General features: G+C 58.5%; 1 protein-coding gene across 2 annotated transcripts in view; it reads left to right on the top strand.

The window, feature by feature from the left end:
- Positions 1–20,032, top strand: part of NKD1 (NKD inhibitor of Wnt signaling pathway 1) — a 62,409-nt gene extending 42,377 nt beyond the window's left edge. The window contains exons 5-11 of one of the 2 annotated variants that reach the window (XM_037066349.1): positions 7,811–7,891; positions 8,129–8,154; positions 9,605–9,700; positions 14,247–14,394; positions 14,825–14,909; positions 16,159–16,286; positions 17,078–20,032. In XM_037066349.1, coding sequence (XP_036922244.1) covers positions 7,811–7,891; positions 8,129–8,154; positions 9,605–9,700; positions 14,247–14,394; positions 14,825–14,909; positions 16,159–16,286; positions 17,078–17,667 — 1,154 coding nt within the window. In that variant the 3' untranslated portion in view covers positions 17,668–20,032. Of the gene's footprint in view, positions 1–7,810; positions 7,892–8,047; positions 8,155–9,604; positions 9,701–14,246; positions 14,395–14,824; positions 14,910–16,158; positions 16,287–17,077 lie in introns of both variants that reach the window. The other variant, XM_037066350.1, reaches the window with a different exon arrangement.
- The last annotated feature ends 5,013 nt before the right edge of the window (positions 20,033–25,045 follow it).

Here is a 25,045-nt window from a genome sequence, read left to right as displayed (position 1 = left end):
GCTGAGATGCAGGTTCCAGGAAGGCGCCTATCATGGGCGGATGTGCCAGGGGAGCGAGCAAAACCCCAAGGTGGACTTGGGGTCCAGGGAGCACCAGAGAGGCCCATGGGGCAGGAAGTGACTCGGGGAATCAGGTGGGGCAGATACTGGGGACTTTAGGCTGCTTTTGAAAGAGAAGCCCTGGAGAGGCGCGTGTAGGGGAACGCCAGATTCCAATCCGTGGCAGCAAGATGGCTGTGGCTGCCGGGAAGGCTGGGCCACGTGGGGGGAGGAAGAGGCAAGGAAAACGGGAGCGATGCGGTGGTGTTGGCGAGAGGCCGTGGTGCTGGCTCAGCGTGGGAGCGCAGGGTTGGGCGGAGAGGGTAGGCCTCAGGGTGAGGAGGGGCAGGGGGTGAGGGAGAGAACAGGGTCCTGGGTATACCTTAGAATTTGTGCTTAAAGAACTAAGGAAACGCTGGTGTCACTTGTGAAGCAGAGGTTTTCACAGGGGACAACCGGTTTTGGTTTTGGATGTGTTGGGACCAAGAGGCCTGTGGGACATGCGTGTAGAGATGCTGAGCAGACAGGTGATGGCTGAGTCTGGGGCTCAGTGAGTGGCTGGGAGAGAGAGAGCCAACTCCTCCTCGGGGCGCCGAGGGCCCCGAGGGCCGGCTGGGCGAGGCTGGTCCTCCGGAGGGGCTGGTTGGTGGCCCCCGGGAGTCTGAGGGGGAGGAGAGTTCACTGGAGAGGCGCCCCCCCATCACTGGGGGTGGGGGCCAGGTGGGCCACACCCGCTGCCTCATCCCCCTCCCCCTCCGTCCGAGCCTGTCCTGCTGGCTGCCGCTCGCCCGACTCCACTCCTCGGCAGTCCCCAGAAGCCCGGTGTCGGCAGTGACAGGAGTCCCTCTCAAGTCTGCGCCTCATAAAAGCTCAGCGTGAACAGTGGAAATTCTGACTGGTGTCACGTACCGAGGAGGCTTTCATAGTTCCAAGTAGCTCGGGGTTAGATTTTAAAAGTTGTATTTCATCACATGTTTTAACTTGGGCGGGGACGGGGGAGAGTGGAAGGGACATATTTTTAGCCCAAAGAAGGCTTTTTTTCCCTTTCCCTGTCCCTCTCCTGGCGTGTCCCCCCCCCCACCCCCGCCCCTGAACAGATGTTTCGTCTCAGTTCTGTTTGAACCTCAGAGTAGAGTGGCCATAACCTTAGGCTCTCATGAGGGAAAAAGGCTGGAGAGCTATTTGTTGGAAGGATTCCCCCCCTTTTTTCCCCTATCTTCTTCCCCCTCAGCCACAACTGGCCCTTAAATGAAACCTACTTACAATAAAATGCAGCCCGGTTGTTGGGGGGGTGTGGGGGCAGGATGCTGGAGAGACCCGGGGTGGCGTGGCTGGTCTCCAGAAGGGTGGGCGCTCGTGGGTGGGAGCGGCCTGACGCCACCTTAGCGAGCCCTGCGTGGGTTAAATTCGTTTTAGTGGTGGTTCTTCCTGAAAAGCAGGGGTGCTAAGTGGTGGGTTGTTAATTCAGGGTTCGTTTGGTTCTTTTGGATACTCTACCCACACTCGCTTACGCCTGGGCCCATGGAATTGAAAAACCCTAGGGTAGGACTCTCCTGGAAGAGACAGGCTGGGTGGGGGAGCACCGACTACGTACGCCATCCACGCGCTCTCACCGCCTCTGTCCCCCTCCCTCCGCCCCCTGTCAGCCCCTCCCCTGAAGGCGGCAAAGGCGACCTCCCAGCGCTAGGCACTCGCATCCCAGGACCTCAGCCTCCAGGGGGAGAGCTGCCAAGTCCCAATCCTTCCCTCAGAAGTTTGATTCTCGCTTTCGTGGCCAAGCTGGACGTAGGTTTGTGGGACCTGAAGCTCATCCAGGCCTGGGGGGCTTTCTTTAAGAAAAAGAATACACGATTCTTTTGTAACCATGAACTATATATATCCCACTAAACCTAAATAAATACATCTGCGACTCCACCTCCCCCTAGCTGGATTCCAGAGATGCCGCTTTGGTGCCACGGGAAGCGAGGAAGTGCGGGAAGTCAGAACGGAAAGAGACCACGGTCTTCACCGGTTGGTGACAAAAGTGCCTCATTTTGAAAATGTCCTTGAAGCGCATTGCTGGTTCTAAGTCGAAAGGGGCCCATGCCAGTGAGGGGTACCGAAACAGAGCTTGTTCATGTGACCATGAACTTGGGTGCTGATCTAGGACCAGCCACAGTGGCCATCAGGGCAAGATAAGAGAAGCCGGGCTTGGGTCCTGAGTGTTCTCCCGAAGCCACAGTGGGGTCAGCCCCCTAAATCACATGGGCTGAGACAGAAAGCGGTGGCCCCCCAGATGAGGCCCTGATGTGGTGATCAGCAGGAGAACGGTGGCGGGACAGGCAGGGACAGGTGTCCACAATGGTGGTGTGACAAAGTGGAGAGACCAGTGGCCGGGGCAGGCAGGTGGGATTTTACTTCTTCTGTTTCTACATTGACTGGGTTCAAATCCTGGGTCTGCAACTCTCATTTCCTGTTGATGGTGGTGATGAACTTGGTCTGGTGTGGCAGGGTCTGTCTGGGCTCTCCCAGCATGCTCCAGGGGCCTGGTAGCTGCTTCCCAGAGGTAGGGGAGGTGCGGGCTGAAGCGGAACACCTGAAGGACGAGCAGGAGTCAGAGAGACAGAAAGAGGGTCCTTGGCAGGGGTCACGCATGAGGGCGTGGCAGGGTCAAGAGGTCGAGAAAAAGCAGTTCCAGCCAAGGGGTGGGGCTGAGAGGCACTAGCAAGCAGGAGATCCTTTTCAGGAGCCAAACGGCTTGAGTTTGCTTTTTAAGCTCCGTCTCCTCTTATGTCAAATGCAAACAGTAACACAAAGGGGTCCATGAAATAATGGGTGTCCCCACTCATGCCCCCCTGTCCCCAGCACTGAGGGCCGTGCAGATCAGCGTGTCTCTGAGACCCTCCCCAAAGAGGGCCTCAGCACGTAGTGCAAGAAACCATTTGGCCTGGAATGCACACACGATCTCTTTCTCCTTTTACACGCAGCAGATTAACCCGCCTAATTATATTTGGCATAGGCTAATATTAAAATTCATCTGCCTCCCCTCTAACAGCTGTTGGGGGGTTGGGGAGTCAGAAGAATCCCGGCTAGCCATCCTGAGACGAAAATGTTTGCGGCAGGTAATCCGTGCATGGACCATTGAGAAAGGACAGTGGATACGGTAGGCGAGTGTCCAAGCTCCAGCCAGGAAGCTCTGGCCTGTGTTAGATCGTAATGCAGTGTAAGCTGGGCACTCGCCAGGTATCTGGGCTTGGGGGGGCGGGGAGTCTGCCATGCATCTGAGTGTTGGAGTCCTTTCTGGTCTTCGGTGGGGCTGAGTCAGTCGCAACTGGGTTTCCAATTTGTCTCCTCTTTCAAAGTGGAACGTCAAGCAGGCCTCTCTGGATTGTGTTGAAGTCAGAGGGCCTTTGCCGGCAACGCTGGGGTTTGGTCGGCAGCCTAAGCGCAAGATTCACGAACAATCCACCCCTTCCCCATCATCTCCTCCCCCCTCGCAGGCCCCAGGCTCCATCAAGCCAGAATTTATGGCACCTTTGTTGTGTGCCCTTCCTCCCATCTGCCGGTGGGGTTTGGCACACCGCTGTGGGTCCGTGTGTGGTGCGCATCGTCCACGGTGGGCAGCCCCCAGCCAGGAGCCAGCGGGGCCCTAGCCCTCGAGACATGCGTCATGGCTGCGTGGCTGTGGCGGGTCCCGTGAGGCCATGGAGAGATCCCAGACAGGACCGTACAGGTTGCTGGAGGGAAAGAGAGTAGCTGGTGCTTCACTGGCAGAGAGGACCATGTGTGTGCGTCAGGCAAAGGGGCCCCCGCTCAGGACTCCTTTCATTATCTGTCCAAAAAATGTCACGTACCATCCGCACATCTGTGCTGCCACTGTCAGACAGTCCCCAGCCTGCCTTGCTTGGCCAGTCTCCCCGAGACCCCAGTGCCTCCACCCCCAAGCTCCGGGGGTAGGGCCCGGCCAGCCGGCTGGCTTGCTGGTCTGTTTGATTCATAACCCTTCTTATGATTTTCGGGCGGTGCCAGCTGTCGGCAGCGCGTGCCGGGTCTGCAGTGCCGTCCTGCTGCCTGGGTCGCTGCTCTTTGCCAGGGTGGACAGTTCCCAGAAGTGACCATGGCCCTCCTGGTGTGTGGTCCCAAATGACCTCGGTGTGCCCCTGTGGGCCCACAGGTAGGATAGGGGGTAGCAGTCTGGACCAGGATCTACGTTGCCACCATTCCAGTGTCCCCTCACTGTGCCCCGTGTCCCTCAAGGCACCCTCTTCCTTCTCTCTTCTTCCCATCTTCCTCCCCCTCTTTTTTTAAACTGGGGGAGGGGAGAGGGAAGAGGCTGCCTTTGATCTCAGTGGAGGAAAAATGTCTGTTCTGTTCAGGCTTTTGGCTAACACAACAAACAGTGTTTAAAATTTAACTTTGCTTAATTAATTAGTAATTCTGTTTAATGCTGTCTGATCTCCCTCCAAAAGGTATTTTGAAGCTTGAGAAGGGAACATCAAAGGGACCGGGGTGAAGATGGTCAAGTAATGCATTTAATCTGGCAGTTGCGGGGGGCGGGGCCATGCCAGGCTGGGGCGGACGCAGCGGGGGGCGGGGAACACAGCCACCCCGCCCTCCTCTCGTGTGAGGAGGGACAGGCGGGGAGCGGTTTCCAAAGGAAAGGCCCTCTGCCTGCTGCCCCCAGACTCATTTGAGCTGAGAATGGGTTCAAGGGGCAGAGTTGGCACTTCCTGTCTCCATGACCATGGTGTCTGGTGGGCAGGCTGTGAACGGCGTCAGGGTTCCCTGCCCAGCAGGTGAGCAGCGGGTGAGACCCCGCCTGCGCCCTGCCGATCAGGGTACCCTGCTGGGGATGAAGGCTGCATTCACTAAGGGCCAGGAGAGGACATATTTTGGGCTCTATGGACTGTGTGTCCACTTGACTGTGTGCCAATAAAACTTTATTTACAGAAACAGGCAGTGGGCGGGCTTTGGCTCACGGGGGTGTGGTTTGCCAACCCTGCTCTGTGGTCACCTGCAGGTTCTCCAGAGGCAATGGCAGGCTCTGCTTTTCTCCTACTCTGTCCCTTCTCTTCCTTTTTCTCCTACTTTTTCCTGCTGTCCTTGCCTCTTTCAAATGAGCAGTGTCTCCTGTTGCTGCTGTGACTCGTAATGGAAGGGTTACCAGAGTGCCCCAGAAATTGCACCCCCACAGACCATCTCTGGGAAGACAAACCGCTGGGCTGAACAGGGGTCAGAGGCAGCAGGGGCTTGGGATCTGATGCCGCAGCCCGTCTGGAAGCAGCATCGCTCGCTTTGCTGAGGTTGGATTGAGGGAGGGAGGGAGGGAGGGAGGGAGGGCGGGCAGGCGAGATGGACATATGGATGAGTGGACAGGTAGACATTTGGAAGGAAGGAGGAATGGATGGATGGCTGGATGGACTGACGGGTGGGTGGATGGCGGGGAGGAGGGAGAGACAGACGGATGGATGGATGTGGGGGTGATTTGTTCTGTACAGGGGTGAATGNGGGAGGGAGGGAGGGAGGGAGGGAGGGAGGGAGGGAGGGCAGGCGAGATGGACATATGGATGAGTGGACAGATAGACATTTGGAAGGAGGGAGGAATGGATGGATGGCTGGATGGACTGACGGGTGGGTGGATGGCGGGGAGGAGGGAGAGACAGACGGATGGATGGATGTGGGGGTGATTTGTTCTGTACAGGGGTGAATGTGGGCAGGCGGTGTTTGGTTCCAGAGGGTCTGTGTGGATACAGGAGCCTGGCTCCCGAGTCCCGGCCTCTCGTTCTGACATGGGGGTCTAGGAGGCTTTCTGGTCAGTTCTCTGATACCTCCTCTGGCCACTGGGCAGGTGACAGTGAGAGGATGAAAGGCTGCCTTTGGTCAGGCTGGGGCTGCTGACTGTCCTCGTCCCTGGCTCCCAGGGCCCCAGGGCGGGATGGCTCCCAGTCCTGCCACTGTGTGCGCCCAGCTCTGTGCTGGGAAGGGCCCCCACCGTGGGTGTCTGGGTGGTTTTCTGAGCTGCCACAGGATGAGGATCTGCTGGTGAAGGAAGGACAATCCAGGCCACCACGGTCTCCGGAGAAGACATGGGAAAGGGTGGGGGTGAGGGGTGTTCTTTCCTCCCTGGGCGAGGAGAAAGGAAGGGATGCAGGGGGACCTGGCAGAGGACCGGCTGTCTATTCAGTGGGCAGGAGGGGGCTCCCGGGAAGGAGGGAGCAGGGACAGAGGTTTCTTTTCTTTGGGTTTTATCAAGTGGAACTTGAAAGGCAACATTGAACCTGAAGGTGGTTTTCTGATAACTTCCCTTTGAACTTGAAGTTTGGTTTCGATAAGCCCGGCCGGCTTACATCTCCAGCCAGGACCTCTGCCGGGGGAGGCAGCAGCTTTGAAGATGGAGCCGGCCTTTGTTTTCGTGTCTTCTTTTTCTCCTGCGCAACCCCCAGCCCTGCGCTCTGGGGTGCTGGTGGGGGAATGGTCGTGAATTGAGGATGTGGCAGTTCGTGCTAACGCGGTGTATCTCTGGGGGGGCCTGTGCTGGGGTGCAGGGATCATTTGGATTGGGGCTATCAGCTGGGGCGTGGCTCATCTCCATTATTTGCCAAACCAGCATTTAGTGGGCACTTACTGCATGCAGGCCACTGTACTCAATAGGCGCTTTCCTCAGTGTCCCCTCACCCCAGTGGCCCTGTGAGGGAGAGCTCACTTCATCCCCGTGTTACAGATGGGGAGACTGGGACCCAGGGGAGTCAGGTGCCGGGCCCCAGCTCCCCCAGGTCTGTGGTAGAGTCAGGGTGTGAGTCCAAATGTGCCCCATCAACCTGAACCCTCCCGCTGAGCTTAGCTGCACCCGTCGGGGATGCTGGGCGTTTCCGGGGCTCAGTCACTGCCCGGGGCAGCTGAGCGGGTCTGAGGAGATGGACGAGGGCCGGGAACCCGTCCCAGGAAAGCACATTCCCAGGCAAACCTGCATCCCCTTCTTCAGGCAGAGGCAGGGGCTGACATTTTTGGTGTGAAGATTTGAAGGCCCTCATAGGCCAGGGTGTAGGTCAAGGGTGATGACTGCTACCCTGGGCTGCCCTCCCGGCATCCTTGGGGGTGTTCATCGGAAAATGGGGTGCCAAGTCACGGGCACTGACGCCCACCCTACTCCCCGCTGCTCGAAGGACACACAACGGACTGTGACCTTGGGCCGGGGCCTGACCCCCAGGGTGAACACGGGCTGAGTGAAGGGCACAGGGTTGGCTTTCTCCTGAAGACAGCATCTGCCTGTGTGCATGCGTGTTTTCACATGTGTGTGCTGGAGTGCGCACGCGCCCTTTCCTTCACCAGCTCTGTTGAATGAACTGTGTTCCGTCACTCCTCCTGACCACCCCACAGCGGGTGGTGTGCCCACCCAGGCAGGTGGCACCCCTGAGGAGGCTGGTGTCAGCCTGTGACTCTGGGACTCCAGAGTCCAACCTGTCCCCTGCCCTGGCCTGCACCGCTGTGGGGGGCCGCAGTCTGTGCATATGGGCTTCAGGTTGGGGCAGAGACCAGAGCGGAGGACTGAGAGGCACACTGGGGTGATCTGGGTGGTCACAGCGGTCACCCGGGGAGGGGGTCCCCCTGGAGCAGCCTGGACAGCCCTGGAGAGCAAAGCGACACTGACTTCGTCAATGAGTAGGGTGGGAGGGGCCCCAGCACCCTGGTGGTCCTCCGCTCTGGACCTGGAACGGAGGCACAGTACAGCCCCGCTTGGGCGCGTGCTGGGGCCGGGGCCTCTCTCACGCATCCTCCCCGCCTCCGCCCACAGTGGCCCTGCCTCCCGAGAAGACTGACGGGCTGGCCAGCGGAGATGAGAAGAGGATGGAGAAGCCGAGCGAGTCCTGCCCAGGCTCCAAGANACTTCGTCAATGAGTAGGGTGGGAGGGGCCCCAGCACCCTGGTGGTCCTCCGCTCTGGACCTGGAACGGAGGCACAGTACAGCCCCGCTTGGGCGCGTGCTGGGGCCGGGGCCTCTCTCACGCATCCTCCCCGCCTCCGCCCACAGTGGCCCTGCCTCCCGAGAAGACTGACGGGCTGGCCAGCGGAGATGAGAAGAGGATGGAGAAGCCAAGCGAGTCCTGCCCAGGCTCCAGGAAGCAGCTGAAGTTTGAGGTGAGTTTCCCTGGAGAAGAGGGCTTCTCTCCTCGCCGGCACTTTCCACGGAGATGCGGGGACCTGTCGGGGGGGTGAAGGCCGCCCACCTCCTGTGTGGATGGGAGAGGGAAGGCCCAGCGTGGACAACTCGATTCCTTGCAAGCCCTACAGGGTCTGTTTCTGGAGAGGGGCCGCTGACTCCCTGGGACCATTCCATGGCGGGCACTCACCCGAGAGGTCCAGGTGGTGGGGGGAGACACATGTGGCAGAGGTGGGGGCCGGGGAGAGCTACTCAACCCACGTTTGTGAGCTTCAAACCTGAGCTTTCTCTGGAGCTCAGTAGAGGGGCTGGGAAGAGGGGGGTTGGATAAATGCTAGGTGTGCAGGCTTGAGTGTGTGTGTGTGTGGTCAGTGTGCATGCATGTGTTGTGTGTAGATGTGAATGTGTGCACATGTGAGTGTATTCAGTGTGCATATATGTGTTGTGTGTAGGTGTATGTGTGTGCGGGGTGAGTGCTGTGCCCCCTAAAACACTGCCTCAGAGAGCAGAGCGTGTACTTGGCAGGTTTCAGATGGACATGTCGCACCTGAGGGAGGGCTGGCTTTGAACTTGGCGTGACTGCCCAAAACCGTTGCAGGAAACCGGCTTGGAGCTGCACTGGCTGGGGGCAAGGACACCATGCTCAGTCACACTTTTGCCAGTGTCCTGAGGCCAGGCGCCACCCTCTTGGGGACTGAGCCTGTCCTCCTGCTGTGCCGACCTGGACAAGATGTGGACAGGGTGGTCTGGGAGTTGCATCTTATGGATCTCAAAGGCCACTGTGGACTCCCTTTCCCAAAATGGCCATCCTTCATGGAACCATCTGTCTGAGGTCCAGCCTGTCCCACAGACTCCCCACCAGTGACAGAGTTGGGTGCCGGAGCGCCGGTGACAGAGCCCGCTCTGCCCTCCCAGCCCCTGCCGCAGCCCCCCAGGGCTGTGGGAGCGGAGCCAGGCGGGCCCTGTGCTGTGAGTTGCCACAGAGACGCAGCTGCTGCCATGGGTCGGACGTTTCTACGTGCTGGCCAGTGTCCACACTTGTTTCAGGTCCCCAGAGCAGGCTCTGGGTGTGTGGGTGTGCACACAAGTGTGTGAGCGTGTGGGTGCATGCACGTGTGTGTAGATGTGTATGCAGGGGAGCGCCTGGTCTCTGGTTCAAGCTCAGGCTGAGGCCACAAAGGCCCCTTGCAGACCCCTCCCGTCATGCCTCCTTTGCCCGTAAGGACCTGGAGTTGGTGGCTCCCTGGCAGGCTGCTCTGCCAGGCCAGACTGTCCCGCCTGGACCAGACTGTGGCCTCTCTTCCCAGCCAGTCGTGTCTTGGTCATTACTCAGCAGTGGGGAGGTGGTGGTCCCATGACCTGGCCTCCAGGTGTCCCAGCCAGCCCCCGGCTGACCAGTGTGCCTGCGTGTTGTCTGTCTGTGTCCAGGAGCTACAGTGTGACGTGTCCGTGGAGGAGGACAGCCGGCAGGAGTGGACCTTCACGCTGTATGACTTTGACAACAATGGGAAGGTCACACGCGAGGTCAGTGAGCCCACCTGGCCCTGGCTGCTGGCCATGCCCTGGTCCCAGGGGCGCTGGTCGTGCACGTGGTTGCTGCTGCCCCCTCCAATAAGGGACCTGTCCCTAAGTGGGAACGGGGACAGGAGTGGTGCAGGGTGTGGGTGTGGTGGGAACAAGGCTTCTGGGAGCTTCTGCTGGAGCTGGAGGGGTGTCCCAGGATTGCCCGGCAGAGGGGCTGTGGGGCCCCAACAGAGTCCTGTGCTCCTTCCTCCTCTGTGGCTCAGAGCTCTGTGTGTACTGGGAGCACCCAGGCCACGCCCCCCCACAGCCCATGTGCCCAGGAGCTGGGGCAGGTGGGCGCACAAAGGCCACGCTAGAGGCCCTGCAGTGGCTCTGCTCAGGGCCTGTCCTTCCTCCCCCACACCCCTGTCTTCCCCAACCCCAGTGTTCTGGGTCTCTCTCCCACACCCCTCTCCTCCCTGTGTTTCTCTGTCCTTTCTCCCATGTCTGCATCCTGAGTGCCTACTGTGTGCATCTGCCACACACTGGGTGTCCGACCACAGCAGGATCCGAGTTGACAGTTCCTAGCCTGTGGCTTTGACCATCTGATGAGGCAGGCAGATCCCCAACAATTAGAAGAAAATTGTAAGGCGCGACCTGTCCAGTGAAGGAAATAACAGAGCAGCATCACGGGGATGGGCGGGGTGTCCAGGGCAGCCTCGAGCAGGAGGCGACGGGGAGGCTGAGCCCTGCACTGTGCCAAGCTGGGGACACTGGTGCCGTGGCCACTTCTTGGGCAAGACGTGGCTGCAGCCCGGAGCCAGCAGGGAGGGGCCTGTGGCGGGGCCAGAGGCTCTGGGTGGAGGTGCAACGGGACCATGGAGGGTCCGTGGAGGGGATGGGACCAGAATGACTGCAGATGAGCACTGCCTCCCTTGTGCTCTGGGCCCTGGGCCCTTGCCTTCGGCCTCTGTGTTCCTGTTCCTTCCTGCTCCGCTCAGACACCCTTTCCCTCCCCAGGAGGCCCGGTGGTCAGCTTGGGCTGGTCGCAGATCTGCGCAGTGGTCTGAGACAGGCCTGGCTGGCCCCCCCCCTCCGCCCCCCCCTCCCCCCCCAGCACATTTGGGCTTCAGGCCCATGGGCAGAGAGCGCCAAAAGCTCTGCTGTCTCATCGCCCACCCTGTTTGGGGACAGGCTCCTTCTGCTCTGCGGCTGGTGCTGGAGCCACCTCCAGAGCCGGAAAGGCCACACCCCTTTCTTCCTGTGGCCTTGGTTTCGGGGGTGTGGGAACCTGGAAGGGGAGGCAGCGCTGAGTGGCTTTGGGGTGTGAAGGACCTTGGCACAGGTTGTCACACAGAAAAATGTGCTGGCTCTTGGCAGGGGGCAGGGCCCAGGGCGCTGATGACCTCAGGCCTGGCCGGGCCCCGAGGCTGGGTGTCTTCATGTCATCACCCCGTCCCATTTCCTCTGTGTCCCTTTATTGTCAGGCAGGCTTTGGCAGTCAATGGATGACAGCTGACAGCTTTAACCAACACCCCATCCTGTCAGTGGGTCCCCAAATTCAGAATGTCAGCAGATATGCCGGGACCGAATTGCAGTGGCCCCAGTGGAGTCACGTGTCTGGCCCTGAACCAGTCATTTCTGTCTGCCGTGGGTTTGTGACACTCTCAGTGGCCGGTTCTGGGTCCCCATGCTGACTCCCCAATCAGAAGCAAGTGCCTGGTCACCATCACACATTAACTGGTGCGTGGATTCATCCTTCCCCGCACCTGTGCCTTTGTACCAGGTGCCGTGCAGCCCATGCATTGATTTTCCAGCCTGCTGTGGCGAGGTTTGCTTGCTCTGACATCCAAATAAGCTGGGACCCTCGGGGTCACACACGGGGGTCCCAGGTCTGGTGTACAATGCCTGGGGGAGGGCGATGGTGGACCTCAGCTTCCTCATCTGTAAACTGGAGACAACGACACCTCCTTCGTGGGCTTTCTAAGATCGGGGCAGGTGTGGCTGGGCAGAGCAGCTCCAGCAAAGAAGGGAGAAGAGGGGAGAGGAGTCCTCTGTAGTCCCCAGAGGGGTGGGGTCACGGAGAGAGCCAGTGAGTCAGAGACTTGAGCCTGGGTCTCAAACTGGCAGCCCCCACAGTCCCAGCCTCACCCCGTCCCTGGAGGGTTTTGTTAGGAATTAAATTAGCGCAGGCAACAGGAGTCAAAGTAGGTAAGTGAGACTATGTCAGAATTTAAAACGTCCGTGCCTCGAAGGACACAGCCAGCAGGATGGGAGAAAACACTGGCAAATCGTCTATCTGATAAGGGGATAATATCCAGAAAACAGCGTATAGAGAACTCCTAAAATTTAACATTAAACAGAGAAGTCATTTGATCAAAAAATGGGCGAAGGTCTTGAACAGACATTTCTCCAAAGAAGTCATACAGATGGCCCATAAACACACTAAAGGTTGCTCAACATCGCTGACCGTGTGAGAAATGCAAGTCCAAGTCACCCCGAGGCCCGCCTTACCTGCGTTAAGAGGGATGCTAAAAAGACAAGCGGACAATACATAACAGGTGCTGCATGAAAGTGGCAAGCCTGGGACCCCCGTGCGTGCAGGTGGGGACGTCAGATGGTGCAGCTGCTGTGGAAACCAGGGCGGAGACTCCTCAGAAGGTTACATGTAGAATTCCCCTACCATCCAGCCATTCCGCGTCTCAGTCTCTATTCCCCCCGCATCGAGAAAAAGGTCTCGAAGAGATACTTACACACCCACGATCATTGCAGCATTATTGACAATGGCCCCAAAGTGGAAGCCCCCCGAGTGTCCATCAACAGGCGAGTGGATAAACCAGACGTGCTCCATGCAAATAATGGGATGTCATCCAGCCTTAACAAGGAAGGAGATCCTGCCACGTGCTACGTCAGGACGAGCCTTGAGGATGCGAGGCTGAGTGAGGGAAGCCAGTCCCAAAGTGACATGCCCTGTATGATTCTGCATCCGTGAGGCACCTGGAGTGGTCAGTCACAGAGACAGGAAGTCCCACGGTGGTTGCCAGGGGCTGAGGAGGAGGGAAATGGGGAATTGAAAAGACAGATCAGGCCCTGGCTGGTGTGGCTAAGTGGATTTGAGTGCCAGACTGTGAAGCAAAGGGTCGTTGGTTCGATTCCCAGGCAGGGCACATGCCTGGGTTGCAGGCCAGGTCCCCAGGAGGGGGCACATGAGAGGCAACCACCCATTGATGTTTCTCTCCCTTTCTCCCTCCCTTCCCCTCTCTCTAAAAATAAATAAATAAAATCCTTAAGAAAAAAAAAAGAAGAAAAGACAAATTAGTTCCCAGTATCAAAAGTTCTGAAGATTGCCCTGGCTGGTATAGCTCAGTGGATTGAGCGCGGGCCTGCGAACCAGACAATCGCAGTTTGATTCCCAGTCAGGGCACAAGCCTGGGTTGCAGGCTGGTTCCCGGTTCCTGGCAGGGGACGCATGAGAGGCAACCATACATTGATATTTCTCTCCCTGTCTTCCTCTAAAGATAAAAAAAATTAAAAAAAATAAGTTCTGAAGATTTAACAGGAGCTGGACCCAGCTTCTCTGAGAAGCCCTGGCATTGTCATCAGTCAAGTGGCTGCCACCTGCTGGGGGCGGGGCCAGTGCACACGCCTGCCCCCTGCCGGGCAGGCCAGGGCAGAGCTTGGTGTCAGCCCTGTCCATGGCAGGGCAGCCGGTGAGGGAGGGCCGAGTCTGTGCTCAGGTAGTAGGCGGACTACCTGAGCAGACAGACTGGGCAGACAGCTGGCCATCTGTGGCTGTGACCCCTGGACAGCCAGTCCTTTTTCCAGAGGCTCCCAGCATCGCATCAAGCAGGAAGCTGCCCCTCAGACCCCAACCTTACACGAGCCCAGAGCATAGAAAGGCCTACTGGGGGGCCCTGGTCCGCCCCTCCCGCCCCAGTGGGGAGTCTCTGGGAGGCTGGTGGAGCGTGGACTGGAGACCAGGGCCCGGCGAGGGGCTCCCCAAGGCCCGGAGAGAAGATGAGGTTTGGTCCGGTCCTCACAGCGTTAGTTTATTGTTAGGGACGCACCGCTTTTCTGTTTCTCAGTCAGAGACCTGCAGAGGTGCTGTGCGTGTCCCCCGGCCCTCCTCCAAGTTCCCCTGCTGCTTTGTGCTCTGTGGGGACAGTGTCCATTGCTGGAGCACCCTCTGGTGCCGGGAAGGTGGCTTGGCCTGCACTGGACAGTCCAGAAGTCTGGGGCATGGGGACCCCAGGGTGGCTCTTGACTTGAGATGAGACTTTTCCCAGGCCCGTTCCACACAGTCTCCCTGGGGGGCCCTGGTGTGACCGAGCCAGGGGGCCTTGGCTGGGAGTTGCTCAGCTAGGTTTCCCGTGGTCTCCCCAGCCTTCCCTCTCCAAGCTTCTAGGGCTTCTTCCACACAAACCTCCACACCCACATCACTGCCTGAGGCTTGGCTTTGGGGAGCCCAAGGCGTTCAGCATTTTGGTTTCAGTAGGCCCTCTGCTTCCCATTGGAAAGGCACCTTGGCTGAAGCCCATGTGGTTTCTGCTTCCTGCCCTGCCCCCAGGACATCACCAGCCTGCTGCACACCATCTACGAGGTGGTTGACTCCTCCGTCAACCACTCCCCAACGTCCAGCAAGACGCTGCGCGTGAAGCTGACCGTGGCCCCCGATGGGAGCCAGGGCAAGAAAAGCATCCTTCTCAACCATCCCGGTGAGGGGCAGGGGGGTCCCAGGTGCATGCGCTGGGAGCTGCTTGGTTGCCAGACGGGATTGGAGCCAGTCTGGCAGGGGTAGGGTTTAGACAGGGAAGGGATTCTGAATGGGAGGCCCCTGAGTAAGCAAAGCATGGGGCTGGGCCTGTGTGCAGCAGGCAGCCACCGTAGAGGCTTGGCTTGTGATGGGGGTGGGTGGGCGGGGCCTTGAAGCCCAGGCAAGGAGTATGGAGAGGAGGTCAGCAGGACAGGGAACTGGGAGACCCCTCTAGCAGTCCTGGCTCTGAGAACCTCGGCCACAGAGCTCTGGATAGGCAGCTGCTAGGGCCAGCTTTCTAAGGGGCCAGGCCGCTTGGAAAACCTGGGCATGGCCAGGAGGCCATGGGATCGAGCTGAGTGTCACCAGGCTGTTTCTGGGGCGGGCCTCAGACCTGCAGACCACCAGGCCCAGAGCGGAAACCAAGCCTGCCGAGGAGCTGCGCAGCTGGGAGAAGAAGCAGCGAGCCCTGCTCAGGTAGGGCGGGCGCAGGTGGAGGGGCAGCTCCTGCCACGGAGCACAGTTTGGCACCAATGGTGCACCTGCACCAGGGGGCACCTGGGTAGGCAGCTCCCATCTGTGCTGTCTTCAGCGGGCCGTGGTTTGGAGGCAGGCACCCAGATTCCAGCTTTTTTTAAATCACTAAGGATGGGACTGTGTCGCTATATCCAAACGCATTTCACCAGCTCCGTTTTGGAATAAGGCGCTTGCCGGGTTTGCAGAAGTGCTCACTGTGTATTTCTCACGTGTCCTGTTTGGGGTCTGGGTGTCTCCGCAGTATTCAGTTTCTGCAGAGAGATGCACGAATGTTCACACCGAGTGACACAGAGACTCGGGCACCGTCTCATCATTTAGGGCATTGTTTAGAATCGGTCGTGAAGAACTTCAGAGTAGTGGGTCAGCCTGCAGTTACCTTTCACCTGGTGTTATTTCCTTAACGTCAAGGGAGAGAGGGAGGGTGGGAAGAAAAGAGGCTGTTTTTAAAAAAAGCCTTCAGTGCAGGGATAGAAAGTAAGTGCTGGCTGAGACCAGGATGGTTACTGCTGTTGGTGGAAATGGAAGGGAAGAGTCTGGGTTTTGGGAAGCAGCCCACGGGGCCAGAGAGAAGGGGGATGCAGGGACTCGGGGCATGATGTGGGCGGGAGGCTAAGAATTGGAGGTACCCAGGCTGGCTGCAGGTGTGGAGTCTGTGCTGGGAGGCAGGGGAGCAGGGAGTGGGGTGCAGCCAGATCACAGAGTCTCTGCCAGGGGAGGGACAGAGAACCCATAATCTGCCCCTCTCCCGCTCCCTGCCCCCAGAGGAAGAGTCCACTCTGAGCTTTGGATCAGCAAAAGGAGTCCACCAGCCTCCGTGCCAATGTCCTGGTGGCTTCTGCTGCCCGTGGCTTTTGGGGAACCAGGCAGGAGTGGCAGGCACGTGACTCAAAGCCTGGCTTTGGGACATCCTTAAGTTTTGGTCAGTAGCCCTTGTGCCTTGCTCCGGGTCTGTTCAAAGCAAAGCCCCTCTCCAGTCCTCCCAGAGGCCCAAGGAGGCCAGGCAGGCGTCTGCCTCCACTGACAGAAGGAAGTGGAAGGAATGGGCCAGAGTCCCCCCTGTCCCCGCCAAGGCCCAGAAGGAAATTACCAAAGGGTCCGGAAGGACCTGTCCTGTGGCCTCCCAGTTGGCCCTGGAGCTGCCCCACGGGGGGCCAGGGCCCACCCACTCCCTGCCTTCGTCGTACCGCAGGTTCCAGGGAGACAGCCGCCTGGAGCAGTCTGGCTGCCAGCACCACTGTGTGGACGAGAACATCGAGAGGAGAAACCACTACTTGGATCTCGCTGGGATAGAGAACTACACGTCCCAGTTTGGGCCTGGTGAGGCGGGGCGGGGGCAGGGGGCTGGCCGGCGGGTGGGTCGGGCAGGTAGTGGTCACTGTCCCGCCCGCGCCCCCCGGGCTGGGGGCAGGTGCAGTATGGATGGGACAAGGTTACAGATGTTACTGAAAACATTAAAAATAGGGAAGTGCTGGAACTAACGCACAGAATGAACCCAGTCAAACAGTATCTGAGGGCTTAAAACACCATGGAAACCAACAGTCCCGTGTCGCCGCACCCCAGCCCGCCCTCCCCTGTCCCCCTCTCTCAGCTGTTTCCCCCAGGGGGACCCCCACTCCACTCAGCCAATTGCTGCTCTGTCTTCCTCCACCCTGGCACCCTAGCTCTCACAGAGCTAGATGAAAACGGGGCTCCGGGAAGTTCGCCCAGCTCCCCGCTTCTGCCCTCCTAGGCTCCCTTCTCCTGTGGGCTACCCCTGCTCACCGGTTAGGGCTGTGCCTGCCGGCACCTTCCCGCCCTGCCGTGACCTCAGTCATCAGCCTCTGTCTCCTGTTCTCTCCCAACTCTGTCCAGGAAGGAGAGTGATTTTTAAAGCCCTAGCAAAGAAATACTTCTTCCCACTTAGCAGATGGCAAAGTTCCATTCCAGAGTGGTCTCGTCCATGGACTCGGGGAGGCGGGGGAGGGGACGGTAGGGGGTGGGGGGTGCACTCTGAGGAAGCACAGCTGGCCTCTGTGAGTCTCGGGGAGCTGGCACCTGGGGGTTTCTGGGGCATGGGGTGGCACCGCTGACCCTAGGTGCCCCTCACCTCTCTGCTGCTTGCTTCCTAGGCTCCCCGTCCGTGGCCCAGAAGTCCGAACTGCCCCCACGCACCTCCAACCCCACGCGGTCCCGCTCCCACGAGCCAGAAGCCGTCCACGCCCCACACCGAAAGCCCCCAGGCGTGGACCCAGGCTCCTCCCATGGCCCCGACACTCCCTTTGCCAAGGTCTCGGAGGCCCAGCAGCGGCTCCGGGGCACCCAGGACGGGAGCAAGCACTTTGTGAGGTCCCCCAAGGCCCAGGGCAAGAGCGTGGGTGTGGGCCATGGGGCCAGAGGGGCAAGAAGCAAACCCCCTCTGGGACCCACAGTCCCTGCAGCCTCCCCGTCCTCCCACCTGGCCGCCAGTGCGGCCCTCCTCCCCACCCTGGCCCCCCTCGGCCACAAGAAGCACAGGCACCGAGCCAAGGAGAGCCAGCAGGGGGGCCGGGGCCTGCAGGGGCCGCCGGCCATGGGCAGTGCCCTGGCGGGGCGGGACCAGGTGCGGGAGCTGCCCACCGTGGTGGTGTATGACGGCCCGGCCGGCCAGGCGGTCCAGAGACACGAGCATCGCCACCACCACGAACATCACCACCACCACCACCACTTCTACCAGACCTAGGCCCTCAGCGCCCAGCCGCGGAGGGGCCCCGCCCCCCCCAGGCATTCTTATTCTATTAATTATTGTTATTATGACGATATTGTTATTAATAATGATTGTTACTCCACTAATATTCCGCTAGGCTCCATGTAGAAGATCTGTGGGAACACAGAAGTCAACTTTTATTTATAAGTGTGGGGACTGCGCGACTCCCCCAGGGAGCGACTCTGAGTTTGGCAGCGGCCTGCAGCCGGCAGAGGCTCCCTAGGTTCCGGCTGTGGTTTCCACGCAGGCCCACACCCTTCCCCGCCCCGCCCCGCTCCAGGAGCCCCTCGGCCAGAACTCCGCCCCACCCCTCGTCTCTTCCAGAGACCCTCGAAATCTCCGAGAAGATAAACAGCTGCTACCTCTTAGTATTATTCTGATTTTATTTTGCCCTTAACCGACTGTAACACGCTCCAAGGATTTCGGCAGACTGTGGACGCGCCCCTTCCCTGGCTGCTGTGTTTTCACATCCCGACCCGGGACCCCTAGCTGTCCTTTCTGGAGTTCTCCTTCATGCCTTTCCAGGGGGGATCATGCCCTCGCCCCAACGCGTCCCTCTGTCCCGCCGAGCACCACGTGAACAAACACTTCTCCTTCCCCTCCTCCTCCTCGCTTCCGTAGAAAGATACACACACTTTTTACTGAAGACTGTCCCTGTAACCGGCCTTCTCACGGGGGAAACCTCCGTGCAGGGACCCACCCTGACGAACCAGCAGGGGTTTCCCAGGTCGGGCAGTGGGGTGCTGCCGGTCATGCCGGAAGATCGGGGAGCCTGAGTCTTGCCCTCAGCAAATCTGTGCGTCCCGACGGGGTTCTGGGACAGCTCTCTGTCTCTATTGCTAGATGCCATCTGTCCATTTCTATGTATCTTTCTATAAATACACACTCTCAGGTACCTTTGCGCCTGTGCTGGAGTCGGTGTTTGCTTCTGTGGACGTCTCTCCCGGGCCCAACAAGTCCGGCCGCCTGCCTTTCTGCTGCTTGGCCTCCTGGCTGTGTCCCCTTTTCCGGAGCCTCTGCTTTGGGTTCAGTGTGGTTGGTGAGGAGTTATTTTTAAAGATAGTGGGTTTAGTTGTTGTCACCATATATTATTGGATTAGGGACAGTGTGCCTGGGACTGGATTAGTACATTGAATCCTCAGGACAAGCCTACGAGGTAGCCAGTGGATACTCAGGAGGCATGTTGGGCTCAGAGAGGTTGAGTTACTTGCTTGAGATCACACAGCAGATGGCAAAGCTGGAATTCTAGTCTTCCCTGTGGCCCCTTAACCACTGAATGTTAACCACTGTGTCTGGGCTTCTGACACCCAGCTGATGGGAATGTAGCCAAGGGAGGGAGGGATTGGGGAGGCCCCCACCCCAGCATGCTTTGCCCTGGTGTTGGGGCTGCTGGCTCTCTGGACCACACCACCAAATGGAAAAGGGGCTTGCACTAGGGGACCAGGGGAAGATACTGATTGGCTGGGCTCAGGGCCATTCCGATCTCTGGACCAATCACTGTGGCCCAGTGGGGCCACAGAGCCAACCTGTGGCAAGGGAGCAAGGTCTGCACCGGAGAGGGAGGAAAGGTGCTGAGTGGACAGGGGCTAGGGGCGCCCCAGGTCCAGCATTGCTGCAACCATGGAAACGAACCAGGAATTGGGTCCATGCAAGGAGCTCTCTGTGGCCTGGCGGCTGGAGAGCGTTCCCTCAGCCTCTGATGGGAGCCCCCATACTGGCTCCCTCACCCCCGGCTGTCAGGGTTCTGTTTCATGCTGACTGGGATTTGTTTTAGAAATTTAGGCAAACAGTAACGTGCACATGTAGAAGATTCAAACATTGGGTTGACCAAAAAGTTTATTTTTTTCCCTGTAAAATAAAAGACATGTTTTTTATTTCCACTAATAACTTTATGGATTTGGCTATTTTGAGTATATCAGCTATCTCCTGGTATTGCCTGCTAGTAGAGGCCAGGACATCTGTTGAACATCTTCCCATGCATAACACAGCTCCACAGCAAACAATTATTTGGCCAAAACGTCGGTAGCACCAAGAAACTTTGCAAACCACTTTTGACACATTTGACCGGTCACAGCACCTTCCCCATGCACCACACCAATTTTTTTGGCATTTCGGTTGTGTTTTTACCTTTCTTGAAATAATAAAGCAGACTATGCTGACAATGTTGTCCTTTTTCTTCCATCTTCAATTTTAAAACGGCTGCGCAAAAATTCACTAATTTTGATACTTTAAAAAAAAATAATGCACAGCCAATAGGACAGCTGTCACAATCCGATCTAAAAAAAAAAACTGTTGCGAATGACATTCAAGACAACGAAGTGCTACCAGAGCCTTTGCACAGGAAAAAACAAGCGAACTTTTTGGCCGACCCAACAGTACAAAGAGGTGCACCGTGAAAAGGGCTCCCCCCAGGACCGGCCAGCGCCGTTCAGTGTGGCAGGGGCTTGGGTTCAGGTCTCGTCTTCCTCTCTCCGCGCTCCGTGGTGCTGTGCGCTGTCCCTCCACAGCCTCAGTTTCTCCTTGATAAAGGGGATCCTCAGAGACTGACTCCCCACCCCTCTACGTATGGTGAAAATTCAGCGAGCTAAAGCCGCACCTGACCCTGGGGAGCGTTATCAGAGTGTTAGCTGCCGTTATTTACGAGAATAAATGCATTGATATAAGCTCTCTCCCCATTTACATTTGTTCATTTTTCAAAAGACTTGTTTTTTTTCAGAGCAGTTTTAGGTTTACAACCCAACTGACGGGGAGGCACAGATTGCTCGTCTCCCCGGCCCTTACACACACTCGCCTCCCTGTTGTCAACAGTGTGGTGCATGTTTTTCTTTTTACCAAGAATGAACCTAAACTGACCCAGCATGGTCACCCAAGCCCATGGTTTGCCTTGGGGTTCATGCTTGGGGTGGTACATTCCGTGGGTTTGAACAAATGGGCGATGACATGTGTCCACCCTCATAGGACAGAGAATTTTCACCAAACACGAAACATCCTCTGGGCTCTGCCTGTGCGCCTCTCCCTTACCCCCCTCCCCCCATTTTGTTCACTTAAAAAACTATTTCAAACGCAAAACGGAAGATCGTGTAACAGTACCTGTGGGCTCCCCCGGGTTTTACAAACGCTGGCATTTCGCAGTGTTTCTTTCAGATCTATTTTTGAGAAAGAAAATATTGTAGTCGCTGCCTAATCCGCCTGCCTCCCATCCCACCCTTTTATTTTTACCCGAGGAGCGGCATCGTATTCATACTTAGGCCCTTTCTCTCTGTGACCTCCTGTCTTGGGAGGTCTGCTTCCCTGGGTCACGGGGCTCTGCCCGCTTCTCTCTAACAGCTGCTCAGACTCCCGTGGCTCTCAGCTGCCCCTCCCCCTCCCTGCAGGCACGTGGGGCTCACCCGAGGGCTGGGTGACCACCCGCAGGAGACCCAGCAGCCACGCGGCGCTGCCGGCTCAAGAGCACATGGACTTCGGTTTTGATGCTGTTCTGAATGACTTCTCGGAGAAGCTGTGCCAGATAATTAGCAGTTGAAGGAAGAAGAGAGAGAGAAGGAGGGGGAGGGCTGGGGTGGGGGTGACTGCAAGGAGTCAACCGTGCTCCCTGGTGAGGCTCCCAGCCCACTTTTCAGCAGCTGGGGTGGACGAGTCTGGTCCAGTTGGCGGATCTGCTGACGCCCAAACCAGAGGCACCTGCCGCTGCTTCCCTCCCCCTGAGCTCTGAGTCCCTCCCCCTGAGCTCTGAGTGCCGGCTCATCGGGGGCACAGAGGTAGTTGGGGCTGGACCCTGGCCTCACACCCACCTGCACACTAGCACTAGCTGGTGCCCGGCTGCCCCTTTCCACTGACCTGTCACTGGGCCCTGAGGATGTCTGGCATGTGGCTTGCAGCTCCCTCGGCCCACTCACCTCTCCTGGGGGGCGTGGAGGGGTGCACTTCCTGCCCAGCCACGCCAGTGACACTTTTGGGCACAGGAAACAGCCGGGAACAGTTTCTTTTGCACCCCTTCCCCCTCTGAGTTTCGATGTCCCATCCTTAAGGCCGGAGGGAAGGCTTTTCCAGAGCGGCAGGACGGGGGAAGGCTGCATGTACTTCAGTGGCCTTTCTGTCACACTCATAACCCGGCGTCTGAGAGACCTGTCAACGCTCGGGAATGAAAGGGGACCCCTGAGATGTGCTCCCCGTCAGCGAGCTATCATGTGCCCCTCTTCTTATGCGCATTGAAGGGAGACTGCCTGCCACCCAGCAGACACCTGGGCGGTGCACGCCTGGGCAGCTGCGCCCTGGCCCAGCTCAGCCCCAGGACCCGGCCCAGCCCTTCTTGGTCCCCAAGGCTCATGGGCTTGGCCCTTTCTCCCGATGTGCACGTGGCTGTTTCACCATCAGTACCGATGGCCCAGCCACACGCTTTACTGACCCCTAAATACACGGCGTGCCAGGCACCCTTCCCGTGTGGTTCACGTCGTAACTCCCTGCAGTCATGTCCTGGTCTGGGGCTCTGATCTGGCTCTCGGTCTCGTCACCTTCTCCCAAACCAGCTGACCTCCGGACCTGAGCCCTCTTCTGAGGGGCTCACGCCTGTGAGTAATTTTGCTGGTTAGTGCACTGCCCTGCGAAAGCTTTCGACACAAGCAGCTGCCTTGAGCAGGAGCTGGGAGCTGGGGGTGAGGCCCGCCTTCTAGGAGCAGAAGGTGACTCTGGGGAGGACCTGGCAGTGGCTGGCCCAGCCTTCCTTCACCAGCTGACTGACTTGCCAGCCCACAGATGCCTTCTCCTCTCCACGTCCCTCCCGCAAAGTGGAAGAGCCCCACACCTGTACCTGAGACCGTCCGATGTGAGTGACCTCTAGGGGGGTGAGCTGGGGAAGGTCCAGCCGGCATTGACCTGCTCTGGGAGCCTCGGAAGCACCTGGGGAGACCATGCCGGGGCCTCCCCTCTGACGATGCTGAGATGCTGGCCTGACATGTGGTCCAGGCATCAGGATGTCGCAGGCCCCCCGGTGCCTTCCTGGGCAGCTGGGCCGAGAACCCAGCACCTTGAGTCTCCCTCAGATGGCCTCAGAGGGCCCTTGAAGGGCATTCCTGACTTTGAGAGTCACAACATTCTCCCAGGGAGCGTGTTAAAGGCAGGCACCCGGGCCCACCCCCGGAGTGAGGTGACTTGGATCCAGGAGGTGGTGGCCAGGGCCAGTGCTTCTCACAAGCTCCCCCCGCAGGAAATGGAGCTTCGGGGGACCTGTGGCTGAGAACCCAAAGGGCTCTGCCTCCATGAAGCAGGGAACACAGGGGCCCAGCCTCAAGTGGAATATATATGAGGGTGTAGGGGAGGGAGAGAGAGTCACCACCCCCCACCCTCCCCTCGCCAGTCCCTGTCCTGCCTCAGACCTCTCTACAAGGCCACATGAGGTTGCAGCCAGTGGCCATGACTGCACCAGGGGACAAGACCAGACTTCCCCACAGCCCTCCATGTGTGAGCTGAGTTCTCTTCCAACTCCCCAGTCTCCCGGGGCCCTCATCAACCTTCCCAGCCTCCTCGTGTGATAAAGTGACAGAGCCCCAAAGAGCCACCTGTAACATGGGGAGACTTAAGGGTGCCCTTCAACAAGGGCGGGTCCACGCAAACCCCTTCCTCCCATGGCCCTTTAGGGAGACGGTGCTAGTGGCCTCTTTCCCGTCTTCCCACTTTGCTTTGGGGCCCTTGCTCCCTGGGGAGGTGGTCCAGTTCGGCCTTGGGGACCAGGGGCACGGTGCCAGCTGTCCTGCCATGCTGGAGACTCGGGCTTGGTTCCTGAGCCTTGGGGCACCCTGCCCTGCCCCTACTGAGACTTGCTTTGGGGGTGATGTCTGGCCAGAGCCTTCCAAGGGTCCTTCCCAAGCCCCCATATCCGGAGGTGCGCAGGGAGGGGCACGGGAGGCTTGGAAGAAGGACTAAGGTACAAGCAACCAGAGGGGTGCGCAAGGGTCCCTGGAGGAGCCCTGGCGGAGGACAGAGCCCTGACTTCCAGGGCCACCTCTCGGTCCTCAGGGTGACGCTGAGCACCAAGAGGCTTACCAACCTCCACCCCACCTTACCGGGAGTGGGAAGTTTGACTTCCTTCTTCTCCACTGAATAACTCTTTTCTAGACACTCTGGATGGCACAGTTCTGGATACCCCCATTCAAGCTGACCTTTGATATTTTTCCCTTTCAAACCAGGCCCCGCTTTCGGGATCTGTCCTCATTGGTGCCCACACTTCGGGCTGTCCATGGGGGTTAGCGGCATCCTGGTGGGTGCACCGCACCGCCTTCCCTCGGGTCTGCAAAGTTCGTGTGGGTGTGGACCCCATGTGCCTGTCTCCTTAGGGCGTGGCACATAGTAGGTGCTCAGGAAGTGGAAGAGAAGGAATGAAAGATAAAGGAGGCTGGAGGGAGGGGAGGGAGGATTTCACATCCTTCACTCAGCTGGCGGGTGCATGGCCCCCTCCTGCCTGCCTGTCCTTGACTGTGGACTTGCATGAGGCAGCGACACTTCAAACAGAAGTTGGACAAAGCCACGCGGCCTCACCAACTACTAATTGTACTAAATCAAACCATGAAACAAAGAAAAACCACAGTGTCTTACTGTGTAAATACAAACCGAGAACTTCATTTAGCTTTATTTCAAACGGAGAAAGTCTCCCTGTGCTCTCTCCCTGCCCCTTGGACGTCCCTGACACTCTGGCCGGATGCTCCTGGCGTCGGTGAACTTGCAGTTGCACCTCCCATTGGCGAGACCGGAGAACCAGGGCTCACGGGGCTGGGGGTGCAGAATAAATTGTTACTCTCGCCCGGAGCTGAGCCCAGTCCCACTCTCAGCCCCTGTTGCGGGCCGTGGCCTCAGCTGCCCCCTGGGGGACAGGGGGACAGGAGGACAGGCCAGCACAAAGCACAAACATCAAAAAGCGTGGTGCTCAATGGACCAGGGATAGGACACGTGCGAATGACCTGAGAGCAGAAGCAGGGAGGCAGGGCCGCACCTTGCTGGGTGTCAGCTGGGGACATGTGCGTGAGGGGCGCACACGCTGTGGGTCTTGATTTGGGGGTTCCATGACATCCGAGTGGGCAGGCGAATTCACAAATAATCTGCAACTCATCCGGAGGGCCTGTGAGTGCTGCTTTGGGCCTTTGGTTGTTTAGTGAGCATCTGTCCCCACCAAAGCTCGACTGTGGTCACCGAAGATTATTTTGTCATCTCAGAGGCTCAGCATAGAGAGGTGCTTGGGGGGTTGGGGATCTGCTGAGCGACTGAATGGCGCGTTCCTGGCCTCCCACCTGGCCCTAGTCTGGCCTGGTGATGGGGCGAGAGGTAGGGGTTAGGGGCGCTGCTTTCAGCACTGGGCACAGCCCCT

The sequence above is a fragment of the Sturnira hondurensis genome, unplaced genomic scaffold (assembly GCF_014824575.4).
Source record: "Sturnira hondurensis isolate 20B ecotype Veracruz unplaced genomic scaffold, ASM1482457v3 Scaffold0016617, whole genome shotgun sequence".
In the NCBI taxonomy this organism is placed as follows: domain Eukaryota; kingdom Metazoa; phylum Chordata; class Mammalia; order Chiroptera; family Phyllostomidae; genus Sturnira; species Sturnira hondurensis.
The sequence above is the reverse complement of the archived record's forward strand: the minus strand, read 5'-3'. Positions and strand labels throughout refer to the sequence as shown.